This window comes from Myiozetetes cayanensis, unplaced genomic scaffold (assembly GCF_022539395.1).
Source record: "Myiozetetes cayanensis isolate MyiCay16 unplaced genomic scaffold, myiCay2020 scf1, whole genome shotgun sequence".
Taxonomy (NCBI): domain Eukaryota; kingdom Metazoa; phylum Chordata; class Aves; order Passeriformes; family Tyrannidae; genus Myiozetetes; species Myiozetetes cayanensis.
Genome location: NW_026086604.1, coordinates 122,798,085 through 122,812,840, shown reverse-complemented (window position 1 = coordinate 122,812,840; position 14,756 = coordinate 122,798,085). Strand labels below are relative to the sequence as shown.

At 35.9% G+C, this 14,756-nt stretch overlaps 1 protein-coding gene across 6 annotated transcripts in view; it reads right to left on the bottom strand.

Annotated features, from left to right (window-relative positions):
• Nucleotides 1-14,756, bottom strand: part of DGKB (diacylglycerol kinase beta) — a 337,929-nt gene that overhangs the window by 67,437 nt on the left and 255,736 nt on the right. For all 6 annotated transcript variants that reach the window (XM_050332620.1, XM_050332627.1, XM_050332611.1 and 3 more), the window contains 2 exons: nt 12,805-12,895; nt 7,030-7,225 (listed from right to left, as the gene is read on the bottom strand). In XM_050332620.1, the coding sequence (XP_050188577.1) occupies nt 7,030-7,225; nt 12,805-12,895 (287 nt within the window). The remainder of the gene's footprint in view (nt 1-7,029; nt 7,226-12,804; nt 12,896-14,756) is intronic.

Here is a 14,756-nt window from a genome sequence, read left to right as displayed (position 1 = left end):
AGGCTTGGGCTAAACACAGCATCTCTTAAAGAGAGAAAAAGACAAACACACCCCAAAGCTTCACTGCTGGGAATAGGGGGGTGGAGGGTGGTGGGGGTGGAAGAGAAGACAGGAAAAGGCCTTTTTAATAGCATAATCAAATCATGACATTCCAGCCCACATTCTATTATGAAACCTGTACTATCTTTACCAGCTTGGTAAAGTAAATATTTGAACACAGATCTTACAAACTAATGGTGCAATGCACAGTTTAACTAAATGGTTAGGACAAAGTGCCACTTAGCCCTTTTTCATATCTGAATATGTCATTCCAGTACATATGAGCATGCAGCAAAAATAAGGAGCCAAGAAGGCTACACAATCTGCAGTAGCTAATATGGGACAAAGGCATTTGAATACCAAACATTCTGTCAGACAGTCAGCCTAAATCCAAGTTTTGAGTTAGGAAAATTACCTCTCTACCAAGGAGAAACTTGTTAATGTGAGATAACTGTGATGTGTATGTCTTACCTCCTTTGTTTTTCTTTTTTTTTTTTCTTCTTGCTCCTTTCCACTGCCCCCGCCCCCCCCCCCAATCACTGTTCCCAGAGAGATAAGATACTGGTGATTGGTGGTAACACATACCACAATATGGAGTGTTCTGTTCCATAGGTTCTAGAAGAACCAACAAAAACCTGGGAACTAATATATATCAGTAGAAGGAACTTCTCAGTTGCATTCTGCCTTACACAAGTCCTTCCACTGGGAGAAATCAGCAAGGCTTCCTTGCCCTTGCTGAATCTGCAATCTCAGCAAAGCCAGGGATCAACACCTCACACACTGATGAGTTACACCATTCAGCTGCCCCCAGTGAGACAGCAGTTCCCACTGCCTGCTGAGTTCTTGCTTGAGACAGTGGCCAGTTACTACTGTCCAGCAGACAGAAGAGGTCAGTGTACATTGGCTGGGGGCTGCAACACAAAGGCACACAAAGGAAACAGGATATTCAGTGTGTCATTCAGATGTTTGATAGGTGACAAAATAATGTAGTTCAAACTAAAGACAGGGCAAAATACAACACCATTGAATACTGCCCTATTTCCCAACCCTGTTTATACTATAACACTGCAAACAGGTGTTCCCCTACTCAAGTCCCCAGCACCTGGAAACTACACTCCAAGAAGGGCTTGCACACACTGTAAAGACAGGTCCTCTGCCACAGTCCTTTCTGCTCAGTAGATTAGTGATTACAGAGCTCATGAAAGACATGGAACGCATCAGCACCAGATCAATAGAAGAGAACACAGTTCAGCTCAAGTCTTATCTGGCAGAGGGATGCCCAATTCCCATTCCTGCTCCAAGGGCTGTTAAAGTACTTGATGAACTGTTACCATATGCAGAACAAACAGAAATTCATCTCACCACCTAGTCAGCAGGAAGTGAGTCTACTCCTGCCTATTCCTGAAGTTTCAATTAACTGGAGAGGGAGTCACCTCCAGTGAGCATTTTATTCTTCCTACCTTAGATGCTTATTTGAATGCAGGATAAACACTGTTGTTGAGGTGCCACTATCTACTGGCTATAGGGTTGATTACACTGAAGTTAATGTCACCCTAACCTTAACAGCCTTCAGAAGGATTTCATTTACTGTAAACAACACACTCACATAATCATAACAAAAAATTCTACACAGAAATATGTGACCTTTAGCTTAAAGCCTCATTTTATGCTTTAATATGTTCAGAATAACTATGGCATACACTTTGACAGGAAAAAAAGTATTGTTTGAATAAATTTAGAAAAGTTTTTTCTAATGTTTAGACTAATGTTAAAAGTTTAATGCCTTAACACAGACTAGCTATGAAACAGATCTATTAGCTATTTTTATCTGTGGTAATGTGTTAATGTCTACATTGTTGAAAGCTGTCTAAACAAGATACAAAATAAGGGTTATTACCTTATCTACCCATGACATTATCAATAGCATTTAATAAAAATATTATTATAAGGAGTTCATTATGCATGCCTTATTCCATGTCAAAAATAACCTGAAGTCTACCAACAGTGAATATACACTGTGTATATTTAATGTCTATAATACATATACTTTGTATATAGAACACAGTTTCTAACTTTTTCAACAAGGAAAGGTCACCTGGTCAGAGTGTAGTTTACGAAAGACCTCCATAAACCAAATAAACCTGCTAGCCCACAAAGTCATAAGGTGTTTAGAGAACATGTCAGGAATCCCCTTGCTATAGGGAAGCTTCTCCTTTGTCCAGTAGAGGGGAATTTGACACCTAATAAGAAGAGGATTTTGTATTATCTTAATACATGTAGATATTTTGAAGTGTTTTGAGGCCTTCACAGTCTCTGCATGTTTTTTAACTGCTTCTAACTGCAGTGAACTGCCTCCAAATTCTACCATTATTCTACCTCCAAAACTTCTGAATTTCCATTCAGAAAGTCATAATGCAGTTATTAACAGAGATTTCCACACAGAGGTATTGAATCATATTAGTAAGCTTGGTTTAGGCCTGGGTGCTGTGACATGAATGCACATTGTCTTGAACTAGTCTAGGGGCATGTCACAGAGTGACAGCTCACTGCAGCTCTTAACAAGGTGCACAGATCAACCTGGTAAGTACTTGGTTAAGTATCAGTGTGCCTGGTGACGTACAAAATAAATATGAACAAAGTATTGCACTAAAATATTTATAGTCCAAAGGTTTCACCCATTAATAGTTCATAGATATTGTCTTCAGGAACGATTCCATTGAGGCGAGTGGAACTACTTGTGCAAAAACAAGTTACGTATACCTTTGCAATAAAGTCTTAAGAGACTTTAAAAGAGATTCCATTTCAGGACAAGGCTCTAACTGAACTTCAGCAATGAAAGCAAATCAAAGTGTAACAGTATCCACCCCAAAGGAACCCTACTGCATTTAGCAAAAAGTTTAAGAGAGATTATGAAAATACTATTTCTTTTTTGTCACAAAAGGTTTGAAAATTTTATTTAGTATCTCTGTGAGGAAGAAAACTGTTTAACACAACATAAGTGGAATACACATTTCATGTAAGATATGTTGTCATGATTCAACTTATGTTTTGGATGCAATTTCCGAACAAGTAGCTCAGTTATTTGCAATTATGTTTCTCAACTCATAGTTTAGTTTCTAGCAGTATGTTCATCTTTTTAAAGCACTGATTTTTGGCATTTATCAATATCTTTGTATATCCAAACAAAAGTCCTACCCAAATAATGTTCAAGGATACTTCACAGTAACGTCTAAAACCTGTAAATGGATTGTGGATAGGTATATCATAGCTATGTACATACTGGAAGATTTTAAACAAAACAACAAATGGAAGCATTGTAAGTGCCAGATTCATAAAGTCAAAATACTAATTAAGTCATCTATGTTCACAGATTGTCACATATATCTGTAGTTATAGTTTTTCCAAATGCACTGACCTTGTACAAAAAAATGTGTACTGATAAATTAGAAATTAAAATTAAATAAATTATAAAAAACCCACATGATTTTTACCCTAATAACACTTGATGAAATACCCTCTCTACTTCTGCATAGAAGCTGAATGAAAACTGTAGTATTTTTTTCCATTAACAAAGATTATGATAATATTTAATACAGTACAGGTAAATATGTAGGGTTTTTTTCCAATTAGTTATAAGATAATCAAATACATTTTCATACATGTTTTATATGAAAATATTAAAGCCAGTTACTAGTTAAATAGAAATACAATACGCACAGACACACACACCTATATGCCATGAATGCCTTATGTTGCTCTTTAGCATACATGCACAAACCCCTAATGAGATAAGCAGGGAATGTTTTTAAATAGCGCACATTTTAAATTGCTACATTTAAATATATTGTTTTTTCAGACTACTTGCACATAATCAGATTGTTTTCCAAGCAGACGTCCATTTGATTACTTAAAGTGCAAATTGTGGTCTGGCTATTGAGTATGAAGAGGCGGATAATGGGAAGGGCAAAGAAAACACAAGCCTTTTTGCATCAAGAGGTGGAAATGGTAAACAGGAAAAAAAAGCCAAGCAAAAAAGAAGAGGGGAGTAGGCTCAGAGGAATATACCTTCCCTGCATTGTACAGATATACAAGAAAGAAAAATGGTTTGGCAGAAATTTGACCCTTTTTCCTACAGTGATGAACATGCCATGTATATGGCTTGTTAGGTGATACAAACAAGAGGGGGAGGACAGCAGCAGGACCTCACAGAGGTTTTTTTTGAAGTTTGCAAAGTTCTCCCGGGGCTGTTCTGAGAGGAGCAGTGCAATATGCTCAGGGGCAACGAACTACCCAGAGGGAGGACACAGCTTCCACTAGTTTGTGTTAAGTACCCAATTTATGTACTCGGAGTACTAAGCTTCAATTCAGGTATTTATGATCAACTTACAAAACCATAAAAATAGAGACAAGAATACAGATTGATACACAGTTACAAAAAAACCCCACAGTTGCACTGCAATTTAAAAAGTCTAAAACTAAATATGCATGACACCAAGAAGTTCCATATAAAATGGTCAGATTTAAAAAAACAATTCCACACAAAATCCAACACCAAAACCTGATGTGTATATATCTATATATATATCTATAAGAAAACATGGTGTTTGATTACTGTCTCCTAGAAAGTGCAATGTTTAGTTGCCAAGTGATTAGATGCTTTATTTGCATATAGCATGAACTAGATGGATATTTATTCAGAAAAAGTTAATAAACAAGCAGAACTTAATAGTCAGGTATGTATGGTTCTCAATACAGCATTATCTATTTCTGCACCAGGTATTAATAGTATTTAAAATGTTTTCTTCCAGCTAACAAGTACAATGTGCCAAAAGTACAATGTGCCTAACAAAACAAACAGCTGGTGAAGAACTCATAACACTTTAGAACTGGCAGACAGTTATTTCCAAAGTGAGTAGATACAGATTTATCAAAACTATTTGAGAAGTCTAGACATAAAACTGGTTGAATTCCATTATTCAGCAATAATCTTGAATTCTGAGATGAAGAAGCACACTAAGCCTGAGAATCTATCTTAGATAGCTAAATGACTGTTCTTTGCAGTATAAACTAGGAGTGGATCCATAGAACAAAACAGTTTGTTCTCAAATGTTCTCACTACCTTCATTTTGGAGTTTTACTTTGTTTTACCCTGATTCCATGGACTGAACACCTATTTGCAGTCAGAGCATGTACACACCTCTTCCTACCTCCATTTATAAGGAATCCAGTTTGCATACTCAAGACTGCTCAGTGTTGCAAACTGGAACACAGTAAATATGGGTGACTCTGAGACCCAAAAAGCATCCTCCTGTTTGGCACTAAAATGTTACTGTAGATGCAAACAATAATACTATCATTACACTCAGTGATGGGAGAGGTGTTCTAGTTTATGATATTGAGAAGTCAATCTCTGCCTTAAAATTGCCTTTTGGATGAAGCTACTTTTCATCCACGGTGCATATAAAGTGATTAGAAACAAAGACATGAGAGTAGCTTTTCTAAATTAAGGTGCTTAATGTCTGCTTTATGAACACTTCAACAGATAATGTAGGAACTCTCATTCAGTCTTTAATATTTTTATTATAATTTTATTTTATCCTGTCCAGGAAAATGAAAATGGAGTGTAGCAATGCCCTTTTAATACACCAAATATAGTCAGTAGACTGAAATCACTGTTACATATGTATCAAAGAAGTACATAACTTCAATACTTAAAGAAGTGATAATGTCTGTTTCACTACCATCAAAAGGATAAATGTCCTGTCTCCCCATGTTCAGAAGCAAAACAAAAGAAAAGTTTTGGTCAGCCCTTCACCCAACAGACTGCATTCAACTCTTGAACATCAGGATGTAATACAGACATTGTAGTGCTTGCAGAAGCTTAGCACCTGACAAGACTTCAGCTAACAGACTGTACTGGTCAGTCACACTGAGATACTGAGAACATGCACCAAATTGCTCAAACTTACAGAAATGGAGTCCTAGTACCTATTGCAGCCTCCAAGCCATAAAAAAATACTTTATTCCTAAACTTTGTAATCCAGATAATTTAGCTGAACTAAAACTACAACAGATATTAATGAATAGAACTAGTGACTGAAAAATTACTGCTGATGAAATGTAATAAAAGATATTAATACTAGTAAAAGGATCACAATAGTATAAGACAGTTAAAGTCCTGATCTGTATTCAGTCTGAATAAGGAGGAGAAGCAGGAAGATACTCTGAAGGAAAAAATAATATTTTCTGTAGAATAAAAAGAGAAAAAAAAGCAAACAAACACCCTCCCCCAACATTTTCAAAGTCTGGTCTGTTCATCCCTTTGGTGTGAAGGGAGTGATGGTTTACAACCACTAGTACTTGTGATATGCAGAGATGTGTTACAATAGTATCCAGATTCTCAAAGTAGAACAGAAATTACTATTTATTATAGGCTTTGTCAAGAGTAATCACCAGGAAATTATATGAGCCTTGCCAATGCACGCCAACTTCACCTTATGTATTCAAGGATTGCATACAGCATCGCAGTATAGTAACACAAAATGTATAGGCAGCTTGTACTTGTCACTCTGAAGTAATTTCCCATTGCCTCTAGTCAAAGCTTGCTAGAAACAGGGCATGATTACCTCAAAGTTTTATGCACACTAACATTAAGAAGTAATATGAATTCTCAGGAAGCATTTTCCGATTCCACAATCTCCAGGTACTTCTAGACTGAATGTCATAGTAGCAAACACTGCCATGTGGTGTGTTTAGTCTGCTTAACAGGTAACATCTGAGTCAGGTTTACAAGTATATAGACTGTAATTGTTAGCACATCTTTGTTTATGCCTGTGTGCCAGTGCTTCCCATCAGAAAAGCTAAATGCACAAGAAAGGAAATATCTAAGAACTATCTATCCTTTTTCTTGACAAGAGGCAATACAAGGTCAATTATACAGCTGACTTGACTGTATTGAGCCAGATAGCCTGTATCAATCTGTAAGCTTACCTTGGCATGCAAACTTCAATTCCTTGGAATCTGTAACGGTGGTTCTTTTATCTGACCTCTTCTTTTCTGTCCGACGGTGGCTACGTCTTTTCTTTGTCTCTCCCCAAAGATTCGATCCACCGTGCATGCTTGGGATGTTTAGAATGGCAATTCCTTCCAGAGATATATTGATTAAGTCTAGCTGAATTCCATCACACTGATTAGAAAGGAAGGAAAAAAAAAAAAAAGGAAAAAAAAGAGAGAGAAAACAATAAGAGAGAAAGAAAAATCTGAATATTCTACCTATCAGATAGATATTTTTTCTTCAGCAATTCATCCTTATTAACACTGCTAATACTTTATTCAATATTTACACCTATATAGATATATATTTAAACTTGAAAAGGAGGTATGAGATCAGATCCTCATTCAGAAGGTAAAACATGATTGCTATTCAGCTTTTGGTTGCTTAAGCTTCAATACAGCTATTAACAGAAAACCATTTATACTACCAAAATTTCTATATCAATAACTGGAGGGGTTTTGTTGCCTGTTCCAGCTAAATTGTTTATCTGATGATTTTGCAGTGATACTTGTCACTGTAACAACTGAGTCCCTTCCACATGAAACTGAATATAAAAGTCCCTGCAGGAAGGGAATACACTGCCTCATGGAACAGGGTCTAAGCAAGCCCTGAGAGCACAGAACACCACACATGTATTAGTTTCAATCCAAAAGCAAAACAAGCATATCAGCATAGGGCTGTACCTGACTAATAACTCCTACTAGGAGGTAAGACTAGTAGAAATAGGTACAGCAAATGCTGATGCAGCTACAGCATTTCTTATCCCAGAACCTCCACCATCCAGTTCTCTTAAATACGCATCATTGCACAGGTTATGGAGCCAAAGAAGAGGTATCAGTGAAGAAAAATTTTTCCAAGACCTACTGGACACACAGAAGTAATCTTTGTGGGATAGTCCCTTCAGTGATGAAATCATGACTGCAGGGCATCTTGTGTCACCAATATGTATTTCTCCTGCTTCCTACAGCAAACCTGGACTTACAGGCATTCAATAGAGGTACATTTCTTTGCTACATCTGCTTTCCAGTTATATCTTCTAAGGGACCACATTTTTCACTTCTGGAGAATGGTTCAGGGTTCTTAACTTATCAGCCTATTCAGTGACAAACTGCAGCACTTTTTCCAGTGGCTGAAGCCTAGGACATTTGCAAATACACTTCACCTGAGACATATTGGATGAGATGCACCTAGCTTGATAGGATACACCTACCCTTCACTGGCTGTAATTTACTTTAAATTACTCTAAGCTAAGTCCTCCTCTCTACCAACATTGTTTTAGGATCACAGGAAGCTCCTAACTCTTAAAAAATTGCATAAAAGTACTGAAGAATCTCCACAGAATAAAAAAAGACCCAACTTCACATTACTGTGGTGGAACCTGCAGGTGGAAGGCAAAGCATTCAGTTCTACTGATTAGTTCACTGAACCAGCCAAAATTCCCAAGATTCATATACATGTACCTTGTCTAGAATTAGATTAGCTTCATTCCTCACAACCAAGATAGAGTATATAGATATCCTGGCAAGTCACATGCACCACAGTGTAGAGCAGCATATTTTTAAAAATATTAGATCCTACTCCTGCAATGTTCTTCTGCAAGCTAGTAAAGGATCTAGTCATCCATTGAAAACTGATTAAGGGTATTATTTTGTAATTCCAATATGCAATAATCAGGAAGAAAACTGGAAAAATAATTAACCATGCTTCAGTAATAGTCCACTGACATCTTGCAGCTTGCTGCTCTGTGGGTCACTGGCACTTCTTCCTCTCTGCCTAAACCTTTATCACAGCTTTAAAGAAGAAAAGCAAAGTACAACTCAAAAATAACTGTGAATAATTACTTGTTTACTCTGAAACTTTCTGAGATCACAAAACAGAACTGTATTATAATGCACACACATCTTCTTAATTCTTCTAAGAGCATAAATCTGGAGAGAGAACTATTTCAACACTAAGATTTCCATTTCATATTTGTTCTTCAAGAATTAAATTTTAAACCTGTGGATTATATTCATACTATGGAAACCTTTAAATTCAAAGGACATATCTGAAAGTGAGCTGGCAGTTGTGGTAACTACCATAATTGAAAGTGTAACTTTTTAATCACACTTTTCTTACAAGAAAAAAGGTATAGGTCTTCACTGTGGTTTCTGGAAGCAAATTTGTTGTTGCCCCCTATATTTTTTATGTATTAAATACTAAGATGATTTATTTTGCTAAAAATTCTGCTCATGTGTATGCTCACTTACTGCTATACATTCTAGATAAACAGATATTAATTTCATAATTAAAAGTAATCTTGTGTAAATACCCTGCAGGCCTCAATGAATCAAACACATACTGTGTGTCAGGCCTCCCACTGTCTTCAAGTGGAATGTACTGGCTGGATAATTAGATAGTACATATTTTTTAACCTTATTTGCATGCATATTATATCTTTTGCACACTGACAAGCAGCAGTAACAACAAAAGTCAGATTACCACAGGGAATTCCCACAAAGAAGTCTTCATTTCTTATAATTTGCAGCCTAAATTAAAATAATTTGATCTTTGACAAGGATGAAATGTCAAGCAGAAGGGGGTCCTCTACAAGCCACGGCCTGTGGCTTCTGAAATCTGCCTAATTTATGTCAGTCACTTCTTAATACATATTTAAGTATTACACGAGAAAGATGATAAATATGCAATCTGACACCTTTGGTATTTCCCTGCTGTTAATTTATAAAGGTCTGGCGTCCCCCAAACTGACTGGAATTATTTAAATAAAAGAAGAATTGTGAAATAGGATGGTGCGGGGTCTAGCTTCCATTTTCACTCAATATTGAGCACAGCAGGTAGTACACTAAGACAATTATGTGATGAGGCCTCAGAGTCCCAGAGTGATGAGCAACTTTCTGAATTAGGAAAGAAGCCTTTCTTTTGTTAATACACAGACAAGAAGTTTGCGCTACAGGTAGCTCTGTTTTGTCCTAACACATTCATATACTACAACAACAAAACACAGATGTGTTCTGCTCCTTTTCATTTCATTGTTGTTTTCTTTGTTGTTTTTTTTTTTTTTTTTAAATTTGAAATAATGCAATGATGCTGTTAAAAATAAAAGCATGCTTTTAAAAAGTGGAGCGTGCCTACCTAGATCAGACAGAAAATCCATCTCCTTTAGTTCTTTTTTGCCTTCTTTTCTGGTCTCAGTCACTTTTTCTGTATTATTATTATTCATGTTTATTTATTATATCAAACATTTTCAGATCATCTCTAAGTTGAGAATATCCATATCTATGCCTGAAAAGAGCTAAGATTAAAGCTTTGCTGCGTAACCAAGGGCAATATATTGCAAGAGTATGTGAACGTTTTAAACTCCTTTCCCTCACCCATTGATACCAGGGGGTATAGAAGGTTTACACTGGTCTGACAATGCTTTTACAGTGTTGCAGATATGGTCCACACCATTCCCGCTTACACTTCATCTCTGCCTACTCTCATTAAATACCTTTCACATATCCTTCTTTTTTACTGAAGTGGAAGTAAAGTGCAAGTTCTTCAAACTGTAAAATCATCAGCCTGACACATTATATTAAAAAGAAATACTTAATTTTGTTCCAGTTTGTTTGGTTGGTTTTTTCCATTTTAGTTTCTTTCCCTTTAGAACCTACATTTCTCTTCTCAACTTCTTGGATCCCAATTTGGAAACAAAAACACATCTTATTCTGGATAACATAAGAATTGTATTCGACTTTGTTTCTGCATTTCACACTCACACAGAAGAAAACATGCAAAACATGAGTCAAGAATGTATATCAGGAAAACCAATCTTAATTAGGTTAGAAATCAAATATAGGGTTGAACAAATATTTGCTCATACAAGGTTTGATCACTGTCTCAAAGTTCAGAGATACAAACCCTTAATCTTCCCAGGCTTTGTTAATTCAAAATTTGGCTGTATAGAAAACACACTCTGTGCATTTTATTGAGTGAAATATGGTCTCATACATCAAGCTCTCATTTACAGTGACATTACCCACATAAGGGGTAGCAGGTTAAAAATTAGATTGAAACAGTGCTACTTCCAAATGTTGATAATGTTCAAACAACCATATTGGTATGCATTGTAATTTAGTCATTGTAAATAAATCTGCAAATAACTACCTCCTAACACTTCCTGCAAACTTTCGGAAACTATGCTTTTTGTTCCTAATTGTAGGGCTAATGATAATGACCAGGATAGATGAAGTGAATATTAACAAACAGGTCTCATATACTGGCAGTGTAACACTATATTGGTAATAATAGTTATTGACATGAATTGGTAATAACTATACAACTGGTATCAGCAGCACCACAAACTCGTATACCTACTTCTTTGCTTTGGGATGTCAACATTTAATCACCCTTTCAACAGTTACAATTATCTAAGTTCACATCTTAGTATGTATCACAATATGTATGATATTCACCAGATATTAATATTTTATTGGGAAAGCCTCCTCTTCAAATTGAATTTAATGAAAAGGTACATTTAACTTGTAGCGTATTCAAATCTAATAAACTAGTAAGCATTTCTTCCAATAACTAATGAAATATTTTTCACACTCTGTGTCCCCAAATTCATGTTTGTGAAGCACTGTCGGGAAGCAAAGGGGATGTTTTGGTTTTGTTTCTGGGGTTTCTGGTTGATGTTTTGTTTTGTTTTGCTTTTCTCATATTTTAATCCAACTTGTGAGGAGCATGTTTCCACTTTAAGAAGAAAAATAACAGCATAACAGGCAAGTCCAGCACTGCAGGTCTTACAGTTTCAGTCTCAGTGCTCTTTGTTACTGTTCTGCTACCAGATTCATGATCCCTTCAGATCGTTTCAGACTTCACCTTTCAGGAGGCTTTGACCAGACTCTCACAGCTCTCACCATACCTCTCCAAGTGCCCCGTGCTACTACACTCCATTGACATATGCAGTTCCTCATTACTACTGAAAAGGAACAGCACCATAATCCTCTTGAGAAATGATTTCATTATTTAACTTAAAGTCTCAAGTTTGTACCTTTACTCATTTCACATTTTTCATGTACTTATTTATAAACATCAATCCCCCAAAGAGTTTATGTAATATAACCACTTATTCTATCAGCCATCAAAGTGGCAGTGGTACATTATTTTAAATTCCCATTTTGTCTGTAACTAACCTGTGTCTTTTCAGTTAATGTTCAATGTATAATGGAAAGATGACCCTTTGTGCAGAGAGAAAAGCTATTTAATGAAGGGGAATGATTCAAAAAAATACATATATTCTTTAACCTTTATTCAGGAAAGTAAGTACAATTTTAGGGAATTGAGTTTTAAAGGTTATAAAATCTTGGGACCTGGAAATAATAAGATTTTTTTTTTTTATTTTAATCCTGCAGCAGCTCTCACTCCCTCCAACAGTCTTTCATTTTTCCATCTGACCTAGCCACACTCCCTATTGATTTCTAATGCTATACTTCACCTCTTGACCTTGTCTACTGTATTAAGACTTCACTAATCATCAAACTGAACTTTGTTCCAGTGTTCAGGGCTACACTACAAATAGACATGATAAAAATAATATTTTGGAATATAGGGTCGAAAGGATGTGCACTCCTTTGCCTTGCTGGATTCAGGCACTCTGCACCCTTGTTCCCTGCATTTCAGCCAAACTAGTGACATTTCAAGGATAAAGGCAACAATTAGTTTCTTACTTCTATTTCTACAGATTCATGCAGCTTCTTACAGGTGGCTGAGAAAGTTTCCGAAGTGCCAAATTCAAAATACCAAAATTTGTTCTTCATTCTGAAACAAGAAAAAAAAAAAAAAAAGAAAGAAAAAAAGAAAGATCTTATTCACTATCAATGTGTGACAAAAGTGATCATCCTGTCTTCCATGATAAGTAATGGCAAAGGCTTGGGAACATGTGACATCCCATTTTAAATAGATGAGCTCATAATTTTCAAAGCTTAAATGTTGGTGTCAAGTTGTATGATATCCCCTAAAGGGATAACAGGAATGTGTTGAACTGACAGGTTCAAATGTACCTTTGACTTTTCTTTTTCAGTGACTATCAGAATATTTTTTATCACTTAACCAGTGACATGCCTCAGAAAAATGTATCGATTTTATTTTATACCTTACACCTACCATACGATTTCTGATTCACAGTTAACATTTCTATCCTGCAGAGTAGTTGAATGTGCAAGGGTAATCCCATCATGAAGAAGAGCTAAGACAAAAATGTAGCTTGCCTTATGTTAGATAAAAGTAAAGGTAAATGCTCACTGTGCATCATGACAGATGAGTTATTAGAAGAAAATAAAAATTCCAGATCTAATAATCTTTAGATATTTTGCAGAAGAGCTCTATTACAGAAGAGCTGTATTATCAGGTAACTCACTTATAGAGACATTTTAAATGGGCAGTGAGACCTGCATCTTGAAGTTCATTAACGGTTTCTACAGGAAAATAAAACTGGATTTAATACTAGTAAATTGCTGAGTTTATCATGACAGCAGGCAGAATTTACACTTTTTTTCTTCTTAAATACATAAAGACTGCACTTCTGTTTTACCAGATTTACTGCATACTGTTAAATACAATCAGGACGCAAATAGCACCACTTCAAATAAGTATGTGTACTTTTTTTAACTCTCATGAGTAACTATTATTTTGTAACAAAAAAAAAAAAAGGCTAAAAAAGAACAACAACAGCCAAAGACACTGAATTAGAATTCATTATTCACACTTGGGAATCAGATATGAACTCAGTTTCTCCAATTGCATAAACTATTCTCTGACAGAGGCATAAAACAGCATGCTTGTAACTTGAAAATGACTGTCTGAATGACCTAGAAGTGCAGAAGAGTGAAACACAGATGTAGATGACTAAAACATGTCAGCAAAAGTACAAACCCTACCTGGTACTTCTTTCAAATTACACATATAAGTCTACTTAGTGGTTCTTAAAGTCTACTTATGACTCTTAGAATTACAAAGTGAGAAGGGGCATTATTGTACTGGCCAGTTCCAGAAACCTGCTGGCAGAAGAGCCAGTAATTCCTGGTGCAGTATGAGGTGGGTGTAAGGATGTCCAACTTGGTAGCCTACACAGAGTGGGGAGAGAAGAATAAGGAAGTGATACATTTCTAATGAAAAAAGTTTCAGGAATTTCCAAAGTTTTTTTAAGCAGAAAATCTAAAAATGTTAGGAAACAATTTTTGAGAACCTGCTCTGAGCTAAATGGCATATTCTCAAAGGAGTTCCAACAACCAGAAATGTTCAGGCCAGATTCAGCATCCAGATTTCACGAGTCTGTGAATGGAAGTGGTCTGATGTATGTTCCTTCTATACCTGCAGATTAGTTATCACACTAAAATACTGACTTGGGATCAAGTGTTCTATTTGTGTCAATGTACATGAAGAAATTTAGAATCTTTTAGTTTCCAAACAAATGCGAACCAAGTCCTGAATTTCCATTGGATTCCTTTGGAAAATCTGGATGGAGCTATTTTCCTGCTACTTTCTATACAGGGACAATGAATAATGAAAAAACTCCCAACAACAAAACCTCGATGTAAGTATTCATAAAAATAAATTTTTTTTATTCGATCCTATTATTGAGTAACAAACCTTTGTATCTTCTCCTTTGATAGCCTTTCCT